Source organism: Populus trichocarpa, chromosome 1, assembly GCF_000002775.5.
Source record: "Populus trichocarpa isolate Nisqually-1 chromosome 1, P.trichocarpa_v4.1, whole genome shotgun sequence".
Lineage (NCBI taxonomy): Eukaryota > Viridiplantae > Streptophyta > Magnoliopsida > Malpighiales > Salicaceae > Populus > Populus trichocarpa.
This window is the reverse complement of record NC_037285.2, coordinates 11,516,322-11,535,508: the sequence shown is the minus strand read 5'-3', so window position 1 is coordinate 11,535,508 and position 19,187 is coordinate 11,516,322. Positions and strand designations below refer to the sequence as shown.

The window sequence follows — 19,187 nt, the reverse complement described above, 5'->3', positions numbered from 1 at the left end:
TATCAGCACATCAAAACGATTTAAAACATACAAAACTTATTAAATTTTAACTAAATTTTTTTTTTAAAAAATTTGGAATTCCCAAACGTATTGAAACTTGATCCATAAACAATACTTTAGGTTGAACTGATATTGGAACATTCGTGTCCAGATCAAAGGAAGAACGCAATAGTACCCCGAGCGAGAAACAGAGTAGAGTAGACGTCACCGTCGTCACATTATCCACAAAGAAAAAACAAATAATATTTTCCTTTTCTCTTATCTTCTCCCTCGCCCATCTAAAATGTTTTTATTTTTTTTATTATCATCATCTTAACCTTCGCAATGGCGGCATCAATATTAGAAGCAGCAACACTCTCCTTCTTCTCAACCCATCATCCTTCTTACTCCAGATTCTTCCTATCTCCCAAATCACCACCACTCTCTTTAAACCTCCACATTTCCAATCCTACCCCTCTCATTTCCCACAATTTCCCTCAGCCTTCCCTCACCCAAAACCACCCAAGAAGTAAAAGCCTCTGCTTTCAACTATGCTCCACTGTACAAGAAGTAACGGTGGAGATCACACCAGAGGAAGAGGAAATACAGGAAGCAAACCTAAAAAGAAAGCTTTTTGTGGTTAATTTGCCCTGGTCTTTCTCTGTTGTTGATATCAAGGACCTTTTTGGCCAATGTGGGACTGTATCAGATGTTGAGGTTCTTTAATTTCCTTCCAAAGTTTCTGTCTTTAACTGTTGATTTAAGTGATTTTCCAATGTGGTTTTTGTTTTTATGTGTTGAAATGCAGATTATAAAGCAAAAGAATGGGAGAAGTAGGGGATTTGCTTTTGTGACAATGACTACTGGGGAGGAAGCTCAGGCTGCTATTGATAAGTTCAATTCTCTTGTATGCCCCTTTTCTTTGCTTTCCTTTTGTGTGTGTCTTTCTTTTATTTGCTTTTCTTTTTTTCAGTTGTTACTATTTGTTTTCTGTTTGCGATTTGATTTCCTAACTTCAGATGGAGCTTGAGAGACTGTCTTTTGTTTAGTGTTATCATAGTATGCGTTGCATTTTTGGTGTACTTTTCCGGTAGTCGGTTTCTTAATCAAAATTACATAACTTTTTTTCTAGTTGACAGGTTCAAATGAGTTTCCCTTTTAAGGGAATAGGATGATACTTTTTCCTTGTTCATTTCTATCAATTAAGTTTTCTGGTGAGTTATTTTGATGCTGGGAGGAATGCTAAAGTATGAGAATCTATCGGACTGCGGTTGGTGTGCTCTAATTTAAGAGAAACTTCTATCTTCATTGTTTAATGGAGCTACTTAAATTCTTTATGGCCAGTGTCCTCTGCTTATTTTTGAGGTTCCAGTAGCTTTATTGGATTCGGAGAGTTTTTTTTTTTTTTTTGAAAAAAATGAAGTAGGGATCCAGATCATTTGGCTTGACTAATCCTTTGGAGTAATGCCAAACTCCCCCACCTGCATGGTTAGGAGAGAGTTGTTTTCTCGCTGATAGTCAAAATGTTTTAAAGCTTAAAGTCCTGAAGCTTTGGGGAGTTATGGTTATCTATGAATGTCTTGTTTCTTGAGTAGCTTTTGTGTCGATTTCCTTCTCTTTCACCATCTCTCTATTGTACATTGTTTTTGCCTTTCCCAATCCTTGAAATGCTAGTTTGATGACTTTGGAAAATATTCAACACTGCTCATCGTAGATTATTATAAATAGTGTACAACTTAGTTACCATTTTCCATATTATATTGGATATTTCCAGAGACATGCATGCTTTTTATTTTTAGGATTTTTTCTGTTGCAGGAAGTGTCGGGGAGGATTATCAGGGTGGAATTTGCAAAGCGACTCAGGAGACCTCCTTCTCCACGCCTTCCAGGCACTCCTGCAGATATCCCTGCAGGAGAGACACGCCATAAGCTTTATATTTCTAATCTTGCATGGAAAGTGAGAGGTAGTCATTTGAGAGAATTTTTCTCCACTAATTGTAACCCAGTTTCAAGTAGGGTCGTGTTTGATGGCCCTGCAGGAAGATCTTCTGGGTATGGGTTTGTGTCATTTGCCACAAGGGAGGAAGCAGTGGCTGCTATTTCTGCTTTCAGTGGAAAGGTAGGACGTAAATATGCTGTTAGCATTTTACATTTAACTTTTTTCTTGGGTCAAAATACTAGTTAGTCATATCAATTGGCTGGATGTGTTAAGTTAATGTAGTTTTAGCTTGACTACTTTAGATGCCAATCACTTGCTTGAGCTACTGTAGTACTTGTTTCTGTTGTTGCTTTGAAGAATGGTTCTTTCTTTCATGTATGATGTTTATAGATCTTATATGGTTTGGATTCTTTGAAATCTGGGAGGGGGTACTACTCATTCATAATTTTTTCTGCTCGTGTTTCCTTGTTCTTATTTATTTGCAAAGATTTGTCAGGTTTTATTACTTTTCTCGACTTCTTAGATTACTGGTTCCAGCATATTCATGTGTTTCTGTGCATCTTCTGGGAGTTTTCCTTTTTTTTTTTAATCAAGTATGAAGGCAATGAAAATAATGTAAGTTTATCAATTAACATTTCTAACCTTAGGACAGAAAGAAAAAAATTGTCCTGAACTTTCCTTGGTCTGGTGTTACTCATGGTCGATTTACCAAGTTGTAGAAAGTGAAGTTTTTATTTCCATCTAAGCATAATTTGTATCTTATTGAGATTTACATTTGCATTTTTTGCTTGTGCATCAAAATGTTTGCTTTCTTCTTCTTCTTCTTCTTTTTTGGCTACATATCAGAAGGCTGATTAATCATCAGGGACAGATATATGATCTTTTCGATATTTGTCTTGTAGGAACTAATGGGTCGGCCCATTCGTCTAAAGTTCAGTGAAGACAAGGCTGATGAATCTGGAACTGAAAAGAAAGAGGAAGAAACTTCCGAGGTACAGCTTGAAGAGAAATAGATCCTGATGTTATTTGGATTGCTGATTAACGTACAAGTATAGCAGGAAGAGGACTCGTAATCATGTCCATGAATGTAAGTGATGAAGGTCTTCTCAGTCTGCTGAATGTTTTGCGTTTTCTTCTCTTATTCTTTAACGTTCTATAACTTGTTAAAAAGACTGACATTATTTTTTATACTTGTTAAGTATTCATCTAAAAGGCGAATAGGTTTTTCACTGTGCAAGGCTAGACTGTTTATCTACTCACATATTATCGTGGATAGACTATGCAAAATTTAATATTTTTTTTTATGATTTAGTCATAATTAAAGACCAATTGATTTTGATTTTTTATAAAAAGATGGGATTGAAAGAAAAAGCATAAAAATGAAAAAGACATCAAACATGGGTGACATGCCATAAGTTTCGCAATAGATGTATTTTGATCTTTGAATTTTAAAAATCAAGCAAATTATACAATTTCATTAACTCGATATTTTTCCTATTTAATTTTGGTAAAAAAGTTTATTTTTGTTATTTTTTAGTTCCTGGTTGAGAGAGGAGAGAGAGGTTGCTCGATTCCGGTGATAGAAAGAGAAAAATATTATTGACATCGATTCAGGCAATAAAAAACAGATGATATTTGTGTGAAATGGTTTTATTTGATAAAAGGAGTTCATATTAGATTTTTTTTTAACCTTTAAAGTTCGTGAATAAATAAATCTGAGCTCGAGTTGATTTTTGAATTCGGTTTGATTTTGGTTTTTGGAGTTGTTTTTTGAGGTCATGAATAAATTTATCATGGTTTCTATGGTGTTTTGGGTAAAAAATTGGTTGAAAAAAGAGTTTTTGGGTTCAAACATTTAAGCCTTGATTTTTCGGTGACTAAATCTGGACAAATCAAATGACGCATCGTTTAATTTTTGCTTTTAAAAAATTTGTTTGTAAACAAAATTTATTTTAAGGAGTTACTAGGGGGATTAAGCCCATCAACGCTTGATCTTTGGATATTTATTTTTAATTTTTAATTAATAATTTTTTTATAGTTTTTTCTCTAATTTTTTATATATTTAAATTAGTATCTATTTTTTTTCATTTTGTTTAGAAAGTTTTTTTTTTTAAATTGACAATTATTTTTCTAGTTATTCATTTAAATATGAAAAGTTTTTATGATTCTTTTATAATTTATTTTTATCTTTTATATGAATAAATTTTATTTTTGAAAATAAAAAAATATTTTTACATAATATTTCTAATATGTTTAGTCTTACATAATATTTTTTTCTTTTTATTTTATTTGATCAATTTAATTTGTATCTCTATTTATATTATCGTTTACTTAAATAAAAAATTTAATTAATAAGTTTAATAAACATAACAGGATAAATGTTTTTTTTAGATTAAATATTTTAATTTACTTATATCTCTTGATTTTTTAAGTTTTAATTTTAGATATAGTCAATGATTATTTATTTATTTATTTACACATAGTTTTGATTTATTTTATTATATATATATAAATTTATTTATTTTTAAATTACATAAATACATTAAAAAAACTTGTATATTCAAGTTTTGTTTATAAAAACAATAAAAATATCTACGCCTGATACATGTATAGATTCACCGTGTGGGCTCAGGGAATATTTTGGCTTACGTCCTCTGGGCCCGCCCACCATGGGAGTCGTTTTCCATCTCTCAATCACACAGACGCCTTAACTCTGGCCTGTGGCCCAGGTTAGTGTATTGCAAATCCGAACTCCGAAGACCAAATAAATCTAAGCGCTAAGAATCACACATTGTCCCTTCCACTTTTTATATTGCTAAATCAAATCCAGTATTCAAATAAAGATTATTATTTCAATGTTTTTTTAAATAAAAAGTAATTTAAAGTTCTTTTCCACCACTTTTTTTATATGTATTGCTTCTATATTTTTTTTTTTTACTAACGTGGGTGTCCGATCCAGTTTACGCGTGCCTCGACTAATCACACGGGTCATGAAGTTAACGACCATGTAAGCCTCCAGTGGCCATCATATTAGTAACCATATGGTTCGAACTTGAAATCACAAGGGAACAAATCCTTTAGTCCCAAGCTCTTACCACTGGCTACTTCTCTATTTTTTGTTTTGGGTGGAACATGACCTCTACATCTATCATCTTTTTTTCTACTTTCCCTTTTTAATTTCTTTCATTTTGTGACATCTATATTAGTTGATCAAACATGCTTATATGTTAGAGATAAAATGCCTGTTAAAACTACCCATGGTTGAGTAAATGAGGAAGAATGCTTGTCTTTGCAAGCTGGAGCTTTGTTTTGAGGTCTTGAAGCATATTATTATTAAAACTCTATTTAGTATTATGATAGCGATTGTTTTTTAAAATATTTTTTAGTTAATAATATATCTAAATAATATATATATTTAAAATTTATTATTGATATCAGTATATCAAAACCATTTGAAAACACAAAAAAAAAAAAATTGAAGCAAAGAAAAAAATTAAAACAATTTAATTTTCTCTAAAGTGCATTTGAAACACAAAAATAAATGGGCTCTAACACGCAAATGATCTCTTCTTCATGCATTTATGTATATCTTAACTCTAATTAAGAAATTATACTAAAAATAACACCATATTAAAAAAAAAATATCTTGATTAATTAATTAATTAATTAAACCCAATATATATCTTCTCACATCAAATAACCTAACTTTAAAGTCAAATAAAATCAAATATACTACAAGTTTAAGATCATAAATTGATATATTATTGAAATATTCAAGTCTATAAATCAACTATAAACTTTTGAACAATCCACTTGATATTCTAAATTGATATATTATTGAAATATTCAAGTCTATAAATCAACTATAAACTTTTGAACAATCAACTTGATATTCTAAATTTTCTCCAAACCATCTGGAAAAAAAATTGAGAAGATGAATAGGAAGTAAAGGTGAGGGTCACACACTTAATAAATAATAATTCATCTTTTTAGCAGGATCAAGCATGCCAAAACTTACTAATACATATAGCTTACAATCAATTCATTTAATATACCAAAACCTAAGTACTTCTAAGGTTTTAAAAGACCAAAAGCAAACTTATAAAATCATTTATAAACTTAAATAATTCAAACCAATCATTTTAAACCCAAACATGGATTGTATATTTATATTTAAAGTCAAAGGACTATATTTACTCTAACCATCTTACGACTAGGCATCAAATTCTAAATAAATATGTTTATAAATTATAAGTGCTAATGTTTTAACCTCAAAGATCGAGTTGAAAGCATAGTCAATCAAATTCATATTCAATCCACAAATAGGTTCGCAAAAACAAAACATATTTAAAACACTTTTAAAATCATATACATACTTTTGCAAAACACTTACATTATTTACAAATCATTTATCATGCATGGTCTATTTAATTCATGAAAAAATAAATATTTTAATAAAAAAACTCATTTAGCACATAATATATATTTTCCAACTCAAAATAACTAACCATATAAATAACAAATTCCTTATTTGATGCACAAATCCAAGATTAACTTAGAGACAACCTAGCAATAACAATCACCATTAATTATATATTCACTAATACTCAATGTAATACATAAGTTTGTTTTTAATTTATAGTGTAATCAAAACTTAAGTATATCACTGGCTTAAATGACCTTAAAACACCCTTCGAGAATAACCTAACACCATAAACGTGTTATTTCAGCCTGCTGTTTTTCTTACAAAATATCTATTTTTAATAATTAAATACCAAAAATAATTATGTACATCATATGATAATTATGGTCTAAAATAATAACTTTATGAAATTTAATATGAAAAGGCTAATAATTGTTTTTTTTTAAATTTCGAGTAAAGTATTATTCTAAGCATAATTACAATGAAGTTGTCAAAAATTATTAACTGCACCTACTTGTAGATAAGTAAATTAGTCAATTTCATATAGAAATCAAGTTCTTTATGAAACACCTTATACATATTCAAATTCTATATAAAAATCAATTAATATTAGTGTATTGAAACATTTAGAACCAAACTATACAAATTTTTCGCTCTCCAAAATAAATTTCAGTTATTAACTACTAAATTTTAGTAATTAAAAACTATTTTTCATAAATTTGTAAAAATTCTTAAGAATTATTAAAAAAAAAATACACTAAACTCTTTGGTAACATATTAAATAAAAACAATAAAATTTAAAATCATAAAATATTAGGGGTGAATTGTACTCTTCAATTAATCAAGAGTGGGCTTAATATTTTTTTTGTTTTTGTAAATCTAGAAATTAAGTGATCTATTTCAATGACTATAAGTCTTAATCCACAACTTTAACCTACTTCCAAATATATATTTTTTGGTTCTTATATACACACTATTATTTATAATACTCTTAATTAATAAAAAGAACACGACAGAGAAAACCTATATATATATATATATAGTTTTAAGAGGTAGGCCGGGTGTGATTAGCTTAGGTCGTAGTTTAGAATTTTAACAAGAAAAAGGAAAAGGAGAAAGATTTGATGATGGGCTGGTAAAAGCTGTTTCAACAATTCATACTTGATAAAGTATGCCCGTAGGGCATTCATATAACTCCTGGCTACTAGGAGTGTTGTTATGGGTTTCCTGCTGTTGTCAAGCATTTGCTTTTAACCATGTCGTCCTTTGCTGCTAACTTGCTGTGATTGGATTCTGACTGCACCGGAGCTTGAGATTACTGTCATTATTTGTTTGCATTTGAATCAGTGTTCCTATGGGAGTTGATTGCTTCACAGCCTTCTCTGTTATTCGGTTCCAGGCTGCAAAGTCATCGGACTTTCATGATTATGCTTTATTCATCTGATTTTTATAAGCTATATGATATAACAAAAAGACCATCGAACCTTTTCTTGGTATGATAATATGCAAGAATCGTTCTTGTTATGGTTTCATATCTGTTATGATCATTTACATCCTTCTGATTCTATTTACACTATGATTTCAATATTATTAATATTTTAAAATCATTTTCTTTTTCGTCAAGTTGATTTGGAATCTTGTGCTCCATCTCAAGATGGACTTCACGCAGTACAGGTTCAAGCTTATCTTGATGCAGTTGGTAGCTAATTTTCGTTGTTTACTTGAAGATCAGGGCACATCAAAGAAAAAAAAATGATAATAATAAATGGTTGAGAGATAAAATCAACATCTGTGGAGGTATATATCTTCTAGTTGTTAGCTTGTGGGCATCATGGGATATTTACTTGAGGCCCGTTACGAACTTCATGTCCGACTACATTGATCAAGATAATCCAGTCTTAATTTGAGTAGTCTGAAGCATTAATTAAAGACTATTATGGGCCACTAAAGTTGAAGAGATGGAGCGGCTGTGGAGAGGGAGAGATTAAGAATGTGATAAAGAAGAGAAAAGCCGTCCATTAAGTTCAGGGTGGTTGGCTGCTGGTAGGTCAGGGAGAGTGCTTGGTTCACAGACGACTCTTTAAAAACCTTTTCAGTCAACTTCAATGATGATCTTTTCTAAGCTCAATAATTTCAATTTAAATAATATCATCCCTTGTTTGCGTTGGTTACCGGTTAGAGATGTTCAATGCCATCTTGATCCTAGTCAGCATCATGATTTATTTTTGTGTTGATCACTTGATGATCCAGAACACGTTGAGGAGAGAAAGAGGAGATGGATTCATTTTCCATAGCATTTTGTTATTACAAAAGTGAAAACAGGACACTGAAGCCACATTTGTTGAGATACCTTACTTGTTTTTTTGCTAATTGTCAAAGAACTAATTTAACCTAAGAGTTTAAGCTGTTAGCTTTTTGCACAGATTCATATTATCTTATACTTAATTTTTATCAAATAAAAGGGATAGTGAGATTCGAACTCGTGACCGCTTGGTCATTAAGATTCTAATATCATGTTAAAAAATCAATTCAATCTAAAATATTAAATTATTAAATAAAATTTTATGATATAATTTATATTATTCTTCAATATTTATAGATATCATGATGAGAAGTTAGATATATGTGTGTAGCTTTACATCAAACTGAAAATTAGGTGTGATGATTAAGAATCTAATATTAGCATGCAAGTATATAGGGTAAATTATAGGTCATTAAGGGTGTGACTTTGGAGAAGGGTACTGCGTAGACCGCTGAGAAAGTGAAAGTACTGAAAAGAAGAGAAAAGGTCCACCTAGGTTATGGGGTGGTTGCTTGGTTAGAGAGAAAGAGAGCTCTTGGTTCTCACACATGACTCATTAAAGTTTGTTCGACTGACTTGAAACTGAGCTAATGCAATGGCATATCTAGTAGTATTTGCTGCATCTTTACCCTGAGATTTTATCTCAAGGAACGGACTGAATTTCATGTTAGTTTACAGTGATCTCTTGGTACTTTTTGAAGAAATGGCCGATGAATCCGTGTCTCAAGTCTCAACAGGCACTAGTTGCTGAATCTTGTCTTGTGATTTCTTAGACCTGGCTATTGCTGAAAGCCTTTGTCACCTCGGTTGAACTGTAAAAGAAAAAAGACGTTGGTCTCGAGTCAGGTGGGAGAATATATGCTCATCTCAAGTGGAATTCAAAGACCATTTGCTTGGGTCCACAAAGCAGCACTTTGATGCTCTGAGAGTAGACAATGGAGCATTACAGTGTATTGAAAAATCATGTCTCGGTCTCCCCACAAAGATTCTATTCTCTTGAATTATGCCCCTTTCCCTCTTTCATATCTCGCCAAGGGAAAGCCTGCCCACACTAGTACACTACAAATCGTTTCACCTCTCCAAGTAAACTCAATTTTCTAAATCCATAGGACAAGAAAGGGGAAAAAAAGGAAACGGAAAAAGGATTATAGTGATCGCAATATCCTATCAGCTTGCATTGTGAGAAATTCTCTGTGGCCTTGTTGTGTGCCAACTGCAAGGAGGGAAAGAGAAACGATGGGACTCAACTTTACTGGCAAAATTCACAAGCGGTACTGGACGTGTGTCCCTGATATGACAGCCTATTTATTTAATAAAAGTTAAACATAAAATAGTGTAATTATATAAGATTTAAGTTTAAAATGTTTTTATTTAAAATAAATATTTAAAATAATATAAATTATATCTTAAAATTTTATTTAAATTTATTTTTGACTTAAACTAAATATTGCAAATGAGATTTCACACAGGAGTTTCCATGCTACATGCTCATCCCTGCTGCACCTGTCTTGAACAATAATAAAAGCATTGATTACTTTAATGAATTCCCCAACCAGCATCACCTCCTTAGTCAACAAACCATTATCTCCCCCACAAAAAAAGAGATGGCAAAGAAAAGAAAAGGCGATGAACAAGGAAAAGAAGAGAAAGAAAAGAAAGAATTCTAATCAACACTCTTTACTTTGCTTTCCATGTAAGCCCTTCCCCTTCCAAATTCCAGGCTTCTCCTCTGTGGTCTCTTAAAATCGTATTACTCGAACTCTCTCTGTTCTTGTTGTTCTGTCTTCTCCTCACCTAGATAGATAATGCAACATCAGTTCATGATATTTTGCTCATATGCATCTCATCATTTACTAATAAGAAACTCTCCAGCCATCCTGTCCAAATACACTTCTAAGGTAATCTCTGTATAATTTTTCTTTTCCTTTTCTTTCTCAGAGCATCTCAATATCGTTGGTTTTATGAAATTATTTTCAAATCAATTCTTACCATAATTTTATTGTTTCACTGTTTCTTCCACCCAGTCGTGAAAAGAGTTTTTCAGGTTTTTTTGTTTGGACTAGTACAAATGGTCCAAATGATTTGCTTCTCACTTTAGAATGTGTGCATCATGTCAGAACAGCTAATAGCTTAAAATCCTAAAGTTTGTAAGGCTTGTGATGGCATCACTCGGCACCCCAAAAACTTGGATTCCATACGTGAACAATAAAGACTGTTCTCAAGGATTTTGTAGCTTATACTGTCCACAATGGTGCTACATCATTTTCCCTCCTCCACCTCCCCTTGAATTCCTTGATGACAATTCAAGTCCAAAAATCTCTCCCCTTGTCATTGCCATTATAGGCATACTGCTCAGTGCTTTCCTTTTAGTAATTTACTACACCATAATATCTAAATACTGTGGAAACAATGATCCAGCAAGGAGAAGGGATCAAAACCATGGCCAAAATGAGGAATTTGAGGGAGATCACAACCCCTCTCTCCATGAACCTTGGCATGCTGCAACAACTGGCTTAGATGAGGCTCTTATAAGGTCCATCACAGTATGCAAGTACAAAAAGGGAGATGGTTTGATTGACGGGACAGATTGCTCAGTTTGTCTCAGCGAGTTTCAAGAAGATGAGAGCATAAGGCTTTTGCCTAAGTGCAGCCATGCTTTCCATGTTCCTTGCATTGATACATGGCTCCGCTCTCACTCGAATTGCCCACTGTGTCGTGCCAACATTGTTTTCTTTAGTGCTTCCCCGCCTCAATTGCCTCCTCCAGTGGCTGAAACTCCTCGAGGCAATGAATCTTGGCAAAATAGCCAACGATCCAACGACAATGTGGCTGCTACACAAGGCACGGAAAGGGTTGCTAGAGATGAGCAAGTGATGCAGAATCCTGCTGGGGATCCAAAGACTCCGTGGCGCGTATTTAGTGATTTGGGAAACTTGGAAGAGAGAGATACCATAATTGAGATGCGAGATATTGATGGGTATCAACGCATTAGGAGATCAGTTTCAATGGATCATCCATGTCAAAGCCACGCTTCTGTCGCTGATATTTTACGCATGAATCAGGATGGAGTTGTTCGAGTAGAAGACTGTTCAGGAGATGTTGGATCATCAAAACATTCAGCAGAAGACAGCAAATTCACGTCTAGCAACAGAAGAAGAGTCTTGCATTGTGTGCTTAATCCCGTTACCATGAAGAGATCATTTTCAAGCGGAAGATTCTTTCCCACCGGCCATGGAAGAGTACGTGACGCCACTAGTCCTGTTTAAACGGAGAAACTCCGATTATTATTTTTTTTAGAGAGGAAATTGTTAGTAGAATGATGAAGAAATACAAGAATTATCGACGGTCATATTTTCCATTAATCAATGTTACGATAAAGTTATGTAAGTGTGAGAATTGTGTTCCTCTATATATAAAATTGATGAGGGATATCAATGTTTCTTGCAAATTTTGTTCTGTCAGCATTTTGTTTGTTCTGCATGAGGGATATACAGATGTTTTCATCTATTTGGTAACACAGAGTTCCCATTCCCCCCTGCTTGCCTTTTGCAATCTTCTGCATCAAGCAGAACTGTGACTCTTAATTTTTTTAATAATATTTAATGCAACTCAATACATGGCAGCTTGAAAGGCTGCCACGTGTAGCAGGGGCTGCAAGAAAATTTTCTTCTCCTCCCAAATTCTCTCAGCATCGCCAATATATGTAAGATTTATTTAATAAAATAGTATTGGCTTGGGAGAAAAATGGAATATTTTGACAAAGGTGTATGTAACAATAAGATGTCCTCTGTAGCAAAGCCACTCTCTGGTCTGAAGCTAACTTTCTTTTCCCTCTGCTTTTGGTTCCATGCACCTAATACAAGCGAGATTCCCCATTTTTTTTTTGGAATAAAACAACTTGAAAATGGCTTAAAAAATCATCAGCCATTGAGTCATCATTTTAATATTTAATAGCTCATGTTTATTTTCAAAACAAAAAATTATTGCTGTTTTTTTTAATACTTCCAGTTTAGAATTGTGGTTGTTGTTATTTGTTAAAGTACTTTTTATTTTAAAATGTATCAAAATAATATTTTTTTTATTTTTAAAATTAGCGCATCAAAACGATTCAAAACATTAAAAAATTAATTTAAAAATAAATATATTTTAATTTTTTTTTAAAACATGAATTAACATGCATTTTCAAACATTCTCTTAAAATCAATTTAAAATTCGGGTGAGATTACAAGAGAAAGAAAAACATTAAAAAAAAAAAAAAAAACAGAAACCTTGCCGATATTTTTAGTGCCTGAGCTAGGGTTCTGATGAGGTTTGTATGGTTGCTGTAAATCTAGGGCTGACAAAAGGTATTGGTCATTATCTATTATTATTTATTAATTAATAATAAATAAAATAATTAATATATAAAAAGTATGTATGTATATAATAAATAATAAAATAATTAATATTATTTATATTTATTTATTTTATATTAATATTAAGGTATATATATATTATATTGTATTAAAAATAATCTAAATACTCTACAAAAATATTTATATAATATAAATATATATTTTAGGTTAGACTCAATCAATTTCAAGTTAAATTTAATATTATCTACAATTTATCTATTGTCCATAAAATACAAAAAACACTTATCTTTCCAAGTCGCATCAAATTAATTTCCATCAATTTCAAATTAAAGTGCCGTACTTATAATCGGATGGGACGGGGGAGGGGGCATGGAAGGAGCTTCTTGATAAGATTTCCTTCGTTGGATCTAGTGGGCTTTCCATTCGGTCCTATGTATGGTCTGTAATGTAGCTCGGCCTCTATAGCTTCACTGCCGATGGGTTTCCCTTTCTGTAACTGAAAAGAAACATTGGAAAAGATGGGGCCTGGAATGGGCCTTATATTAGTAGTTAGAGCATATATACAATGCCTTTATCTTCTCTAAGTCGAGGTGGCCGTGGAGAGAACACACACACACACAATTTTCTTGTCCCTTTTTTTATAGGAGAATTTATGCTGGGTAATACATAGTTATTAAACTTGATATGATCTGAAAAGTTAACCCGATGACTGAACCGATTTGGATAAGATTAAATACCAACAAGAACAAAAAAATGATTAAACCCGGTCAACCTGGTGGGTCAACCATTGACCCGGATGAACCAATTAATCAACCAAAAAAAAGGTTAAGCATTTCATCATTAACATTAATAATGTATTAATAATATTCATGAATGAAGCAAAGTACTAGTTTTAAGATCTCTTATGTATTAAAAGGCTGTCAACGATAGAAATCAAAATCAAAGTATTAGTGATTTAGAAACACAATTAAATCCGGGTTGATTCGAATTGACTCGAGTTGACTCACCAAACCTATAACCATATCATTTTACCGGATCAATTACCAAGTAGGGTTTTATAACTATAAGTTAATAAGGCAATCCTTTTGCTTTTCTACACATTACAAATGAAATTAGAGTTTCTATACTAGAATTAGGGATGAGCAAAACAACCGAAAAACCGATTAAACATGAAAAAAAATAACTGAAAAAACTGAACCGTAAAAAAAACTCAATTAAATTGATTAAAATTTTAAAAAAACCAACTGGTTCGGTTTCGGTTTTATAAGCATAAAACCAAAAAAACCGAATCGAACCCAAACCGGAAAAATCGAGCCAAATCAGTTTGAACCGATTTTTTTCCAAAATAACCGAATCGAACCGAAATCAATCGGTTTGAACCGGTTTCGGTTTTATTTTTTTTAAAAAAACTAGTTTTGGTTATTTTTTTTTGATAAAAACCGAACCAAATCGAAAATTATCACCCCTAATTAGAATATGCTCCAATAATAATAATAAATAACAAAAACTACGAGCACTCAATCGTTAGATTAACTTGCATTGTAGCAATTTCAATTTAGAGTGTGAACAATGGGGCTTAGAATTAATTGGAATAACAATCAATTTTATTATTTTTATTAAAATATATTTCAATTCCATGATTAATGAGGAAAAAGGAAAACTAATATCCAAGAAACAAACAAAAAAAAATTTGCTTTGATGGTCTAGTCATTTATTTACAAAACAAGAGTTTACTTGACATGACTTTTAAATAATGATTTTTTTTTATTTAAAATCATAATTCAAAATTTAATTTTCATAAATAATTTTAACAAGAAATTTAGTATAAATTACAATCCACAAATTAAAAAATATAAATTTTAACTTAAGTCAAAAGTCATTTCCAATAAAACAACGTTTATTTGAACCAAAAATAAAAAATTAATTAAAATAATTTACAAAATAACCTAAAATCGTGGTTAAAGAAAGAAAGAAAAGAGTCATATGCTTCACATTTTCAGTCCTTGAAACAGATACCTTCACATGCCAGATTGTTGCAAACATGGCTAGACTCTCAAATCCCATTATCTCTCTCCTTCCATTTTCCTTCTGTTTGAAAATACACTTTTAAAGTTTTAGCCCTCATGAACTGTTAAAAAAACAAAAAAAAACATTACAACTTACGAAGCACAAGTGTCCAACTACACTGAAGATGCACTGAAAAGCCCAAGAAGGAAGACGTGGAACTTCATCACAAGAGACAAAAGTGGGTGGCATTATGGTGATTTTGTCGTCCACCAATGGGCATTTTGGATAGATAAATGACTTGACTGATCAACACAGGGCAGTTGCTTCCTCAATTATTCGAAGCATGTGGTGGACTGCTCCTGCTATGTCATCTACCGAGGTGAGTTGGCATCCTTCTTCAAGCTGCATCAAGCATGTTCAGATTTTAGTCCAAAACTGCTTCTTTTTCTGCAATTCTAGGCAAATGGACATGAGTTTCTGAACTTAGAAAACACCAAAAATACTAGAAAGTGTCGTCTTTACTCACCCTGCCCATTCCCCCCTGGCCCGTATGGCTATAATTGAAGGCCATTGCTTATAAAATGGCGACAGATTTCCTCGCCATCGATCTCATTATTGTGGGGTCATTTGTTAGGAGCATATACTAGTTGCATAATTATAGTGCTATTCATGCTTTCTGAACGAAATACATGACCCATGTAACATGTCCCGTAGTATTTAATCAATAAAGTGACTGCATTTTTCTAAAATATGAGAAAACATCCTTGCAATAAAAATATTATTGATAGAGATGGCACCCAAAGTTACATAAACAATGTAAGAGTAGGGTTCGGAATTTACTTTTCTTTTGTGTCGGGGTCCAAATTAAAGTAAAATGAAGAAAAACACAAGTGTGCAACCTTATGCAAACAATAGCACAACATATATTCATTGTACATACCTTGGCACTGATTGAGTATAGAACCAAGGGGTCCATGGTGGTCACATTGATGTGAAGGACAGTGAGGTAAAGTGTTTGAAATCCAGCAACTAGCTTTGAAAGTTGTCTGGGGCTTCTTCTTGAGAGAATCCGCAGATTTGCATGGGTTTCAATCAAATTGACCTCAATATCGGCTATGGATGCTTTGGTTTTTGACGTAAACTTGTTAGGGATTTGAGACCAAGTGTATTGAGGATACACAAAAAACTGTGCGAAGGGTGGTGGTGGAAACTCTGAGGTTTCAGTAGCATCTTCAATGTCATAATCAGGTCCTGTTAGTCCTTGATGTAGTTTGAGCTTTCTGGCTTCAAGGGATTGCAGAAGGTGCTCTAACTCCTTCACGAACTCTATGGCACCACCCACTATAGAAGCCTGGTCACCCTGCACTTTAAGAAAGGTTTAACGAACGTAATTAGCACATGCAGGTAGGTAGGAAGTCATATATAATTAACACGCATGATGACTGAGATAATCGCAAAGTTTAACCTTGAATATCACATTAATTGAGATTAATCACCAGCAGCACCACACTTGAACGCTTGCTCTAGACTCTAATATTGCTTATTCTCACGTGAAAATAGAGGAATTATGCAAAAGAATGAGCAAATTAGAGTGGTGGAACCAAGATTTTCAGCTTCACGTGACTGGGTTATGAAATGTATACATGCTTGAGTATGAGATATGTAGAGACTCTAAGCTGCAAAAACTTTTCAACTAGGCCTCTTTAGATGACGAACTAATTTGCTTACTCCTATTTCACAATAAGTTCTTTTAATGTCTGAATGTTCATTTGCCAACTGTCCACTAGGAGACTTACCGAATTCTACTACAAAAAGTTGGCAAAAACAACAATCAGTAGAACTTCTCCATGATTAATGATCCCCAATTACTTAAATGTAGCTGGGATTATAGGAAAAGAGCATGCAAGAGAACAGATATTAGTTATAAGAAACAAGTGGAAACAAACCCTTTGAACATAAGATTCAGGCATGAGAGATCTCAAAACGGCAAGATACCCGTTCATCAGTTTCCTCCGATTCCTCTCAACAGCAATGTGTGTCATCCTTTGTGTCTCGGCTTCTTCTCTGTTCTTACAAACTCTTGGCTTTCTTCTTCTTTTCTTTTTTCCTTGCACAGCTAATAAATTCTGCCTCCTATTGGTGGCTTCTCGTCCCATAGAACATCTTTGTTGAGTCATTAGTGAAGAGCTATTTACAGAAACACCATGGTCTTGAGGTTTCAAATTCTCTAACAAGAAACCTGCTGTCTCTAGGGAGTCATGGCAGTTATATGGAGTTGCAGGGATAGTGTCATAGATTATGAAGTTCAGGAACTCACTAGAAGATAGTGCTTCTAGTGCCATTTCCCTTCGAACTGTCAGCTAAATTTAACTATCTTCACCTCTCTAAATGGAACTTAAATAACTCAATGTTGCATTATAATGACAACCACCCCTTACTCTTCAAACTTTTATATACAGAAGCATGTGTTCTGTACACTGGGGAAGGGGTAAATTGGTGAAGAGGTAAATTTATGCTGGGAGGGTAATCTAGAGAAAGAGAAAGATATGGTGCCCGTGAGAGGGGCAGAAAAAAGTTGTTTTGCCTTTCTGCTTGCAAAAAGTGAGGAGCTCTCTCTTTCATTTGTGTTTCAGTAACCTTCCGGATAGTCATAGGTGCTATCAACACTGCTGGCAATGTTTCTGCACAGGTGAGAGAAGAGAGGAAAGGGGTGGGAGGGGGAGGGGGGGGACCCAAATCTATGTAGAAATATGCATACAAACAACATAAGCAGCTGTGTAAAAGCTACCCCTCACATTCAAATCTGTGTTGGATTTTGCGGAAAATGACTGGCTCGCGTACCGTAGATTCTCTCACGAAAATGGAGAGATTATTTAGATACATGAATTACAAGGATTTTATAACCTGTGTGCTTCACAACCCATGGCTTACCATACATGCCACTCAAGGTTTGTCTCTAGTGTGCAAAATGATAATATCTGTTATCTGGGCCGTTCATCATGCAGCTTGCCAAATCCAGTGGCCGGTGGCTGTATATGTGATAGTGACTACTATCATATTTATATGTGAAAATAACGTGCCTTGATGATGATAGAACACTAAGCACCATGATCTGCAGTCACAGACAAGGGGTCATTAACAGCTTGTTAATGGTCAATACTTGGAGCAAACTCGGTCACTATGTACAGCTTGTCATTCAAATTCTCCAAAGCCTTTAGCTCGTTCCCTCATCTCGTGTAAAGGATTTGCTTGCTAAAGCTTTAAGAGTACAGTTATGCAACATTTGAATTTAGAGGATCTCTTTTTTTATATTATATCCCAATATCATTGGCTCAATTGCCAGTAATTTCTCCCTCTTTTCTTAAGAAATCTCCATTGGTACGTTTTATGGCCTTATCTCGAGTTAAAGCTTCATGTACGAGTTAAAGCATGTGCTAGCTTGCGTAGGGTCATTAGGTGGTGGTTCTTCGCATTCAAATTCAGTCTACTCCCTCCCAGCAACCTTAGATATCCAGCAGAAAAGATTGCAGGGATCGCAGTCTTTCCATAACACAATTGATATCTACCTGTACTACCGCAGCAACTCAAATAATTATTCCAACCCAAGATTGCCCCCATCAATAATTGAGATCAAGACTAGAAAATACAAACACATTTTGGCGAAACTCACTGAACTGTCCATAATAAACACTTCAATGGCCATGGGAATCACAATTCACAACTAACAGATGCACTTTTTTCAGTCAAATATTGTTAGTTCAACAAGGCTACCTGTGCTTTGAGCCCTGCGGTAGTAGACATCCCTCGTCTTCTAAATCCAAACCCACCAATCTAGTTATTTTACCCTAACCAGGTTTACTTATTATACTGCCTCTCTAGGAACCACGATTGCAGTCAGCATGTCCCACAGCCACAACTTGGATTTGCATATTAAGCAGTCATCTATATTCTGCCGCAAGTCTCGACATGCCTGTATCGCATAGACACAAATGCATCCATTGCAAATCAACCTTTCCTATCCATCAAAGGGAAAGAAAAAAAAAATCTCTACTCATAACTAGCTTTATTAGTAAAGTGTAGGAGCTACTTTCTGGAGATTCAAGACTTCGAAGACCACTGGACAAGTCCATCTATTTGCATCTTTACATCCAACACATAATTTGTTTGGTCTCTTTTACAGAT

At 33.5% G+C, this 19,187-nt stretch overlaps 3 protein-coding genes across 4 annotated transcripts; 2 read left to right on the top strand and 1 right to left on the bottom strand.

Annotated features, from left to right (window-relative positions):
* The first annotated feature begins 152 nt into the window (after positions 1–152).
* On the top strand, positions 153–3,155 carry LOC18094157 (28 kDa ribonucleoprotein, chloroplastic). The gene is made up of 4 exons (XM_006368329.3): positions 153–696; positions 788–886; positions 1,796–2,098; positions 2,821–3,155. Exons 1-4 carry the CDS (start codon positions 325–327, stop codon positions 2,929–2,931), a joined length of 885 nt encoding a protein of 294 aa, XP_006368391.1. The 5' UTR covers positions 153–324; the 3' UTR covers positions 2,932–3,155.
* A 6,980-nt stretch (positions 3,156–10,135) lies between these two features.
* LOC18094156 (E3 ubiquitin-protein ligase Os04g0590900) lies at positions 10,136–12,091 on the top strand. The gene is made up of 2 exons (XM_024600648.2): positions 10,136–10,541; positions 10,668–12,091. The coding sequence occupies exon 2, from the start codon at positions 10,803–10,805 to the stop codon at positions 11,907–11,909; it is 1,107 nt and encodes a 368-aa protein (XP_024456416.1). The 5' UTR covers positions 10,136–10,541; positions 10,668–10,802; the 3' UTR covers positions 11,910–12,091.
* Positions 12,092–14,956: 2,865 nt separating this feature from the next.
* LOC18094155 (transcription factor bHLH71) lies at positions 14,957–17,701 on the bottom strand. Of its 2 annotated transcripts, XR_002983789.2 has the most exons (4): positions 16,952–17,701; positions 15,946–16,365; positions 15,162–15,407; positions 14,957–15,086 (listed from the first exon to the last, which is right to left on the bottom strand). XR_002983789.2 is itself a non-coding variant. In XM_006368327.3 (3 exons), the coding sequence occupies exons 1-3, from the start codon at positions 17,345–17,347 to the stop codon at positions 15,312–15,314; spliced, it is 912 nt and encodes a 303-aa protein (XP_006368389.1). In that variant the 5' UTR covers positions 17,348–17,701; the 3' UTR covers positions 14,957–15,311. The 2 variants fall into 2 exon arrangements, 1 of the variants encoding a protein (XP_006368389.1); XM_006368327.3 differs by having other exon boundaries at positions 14,957–15,407.
* Positions 17,702–19,187: the final 1,486 nt, after the last annotated feature.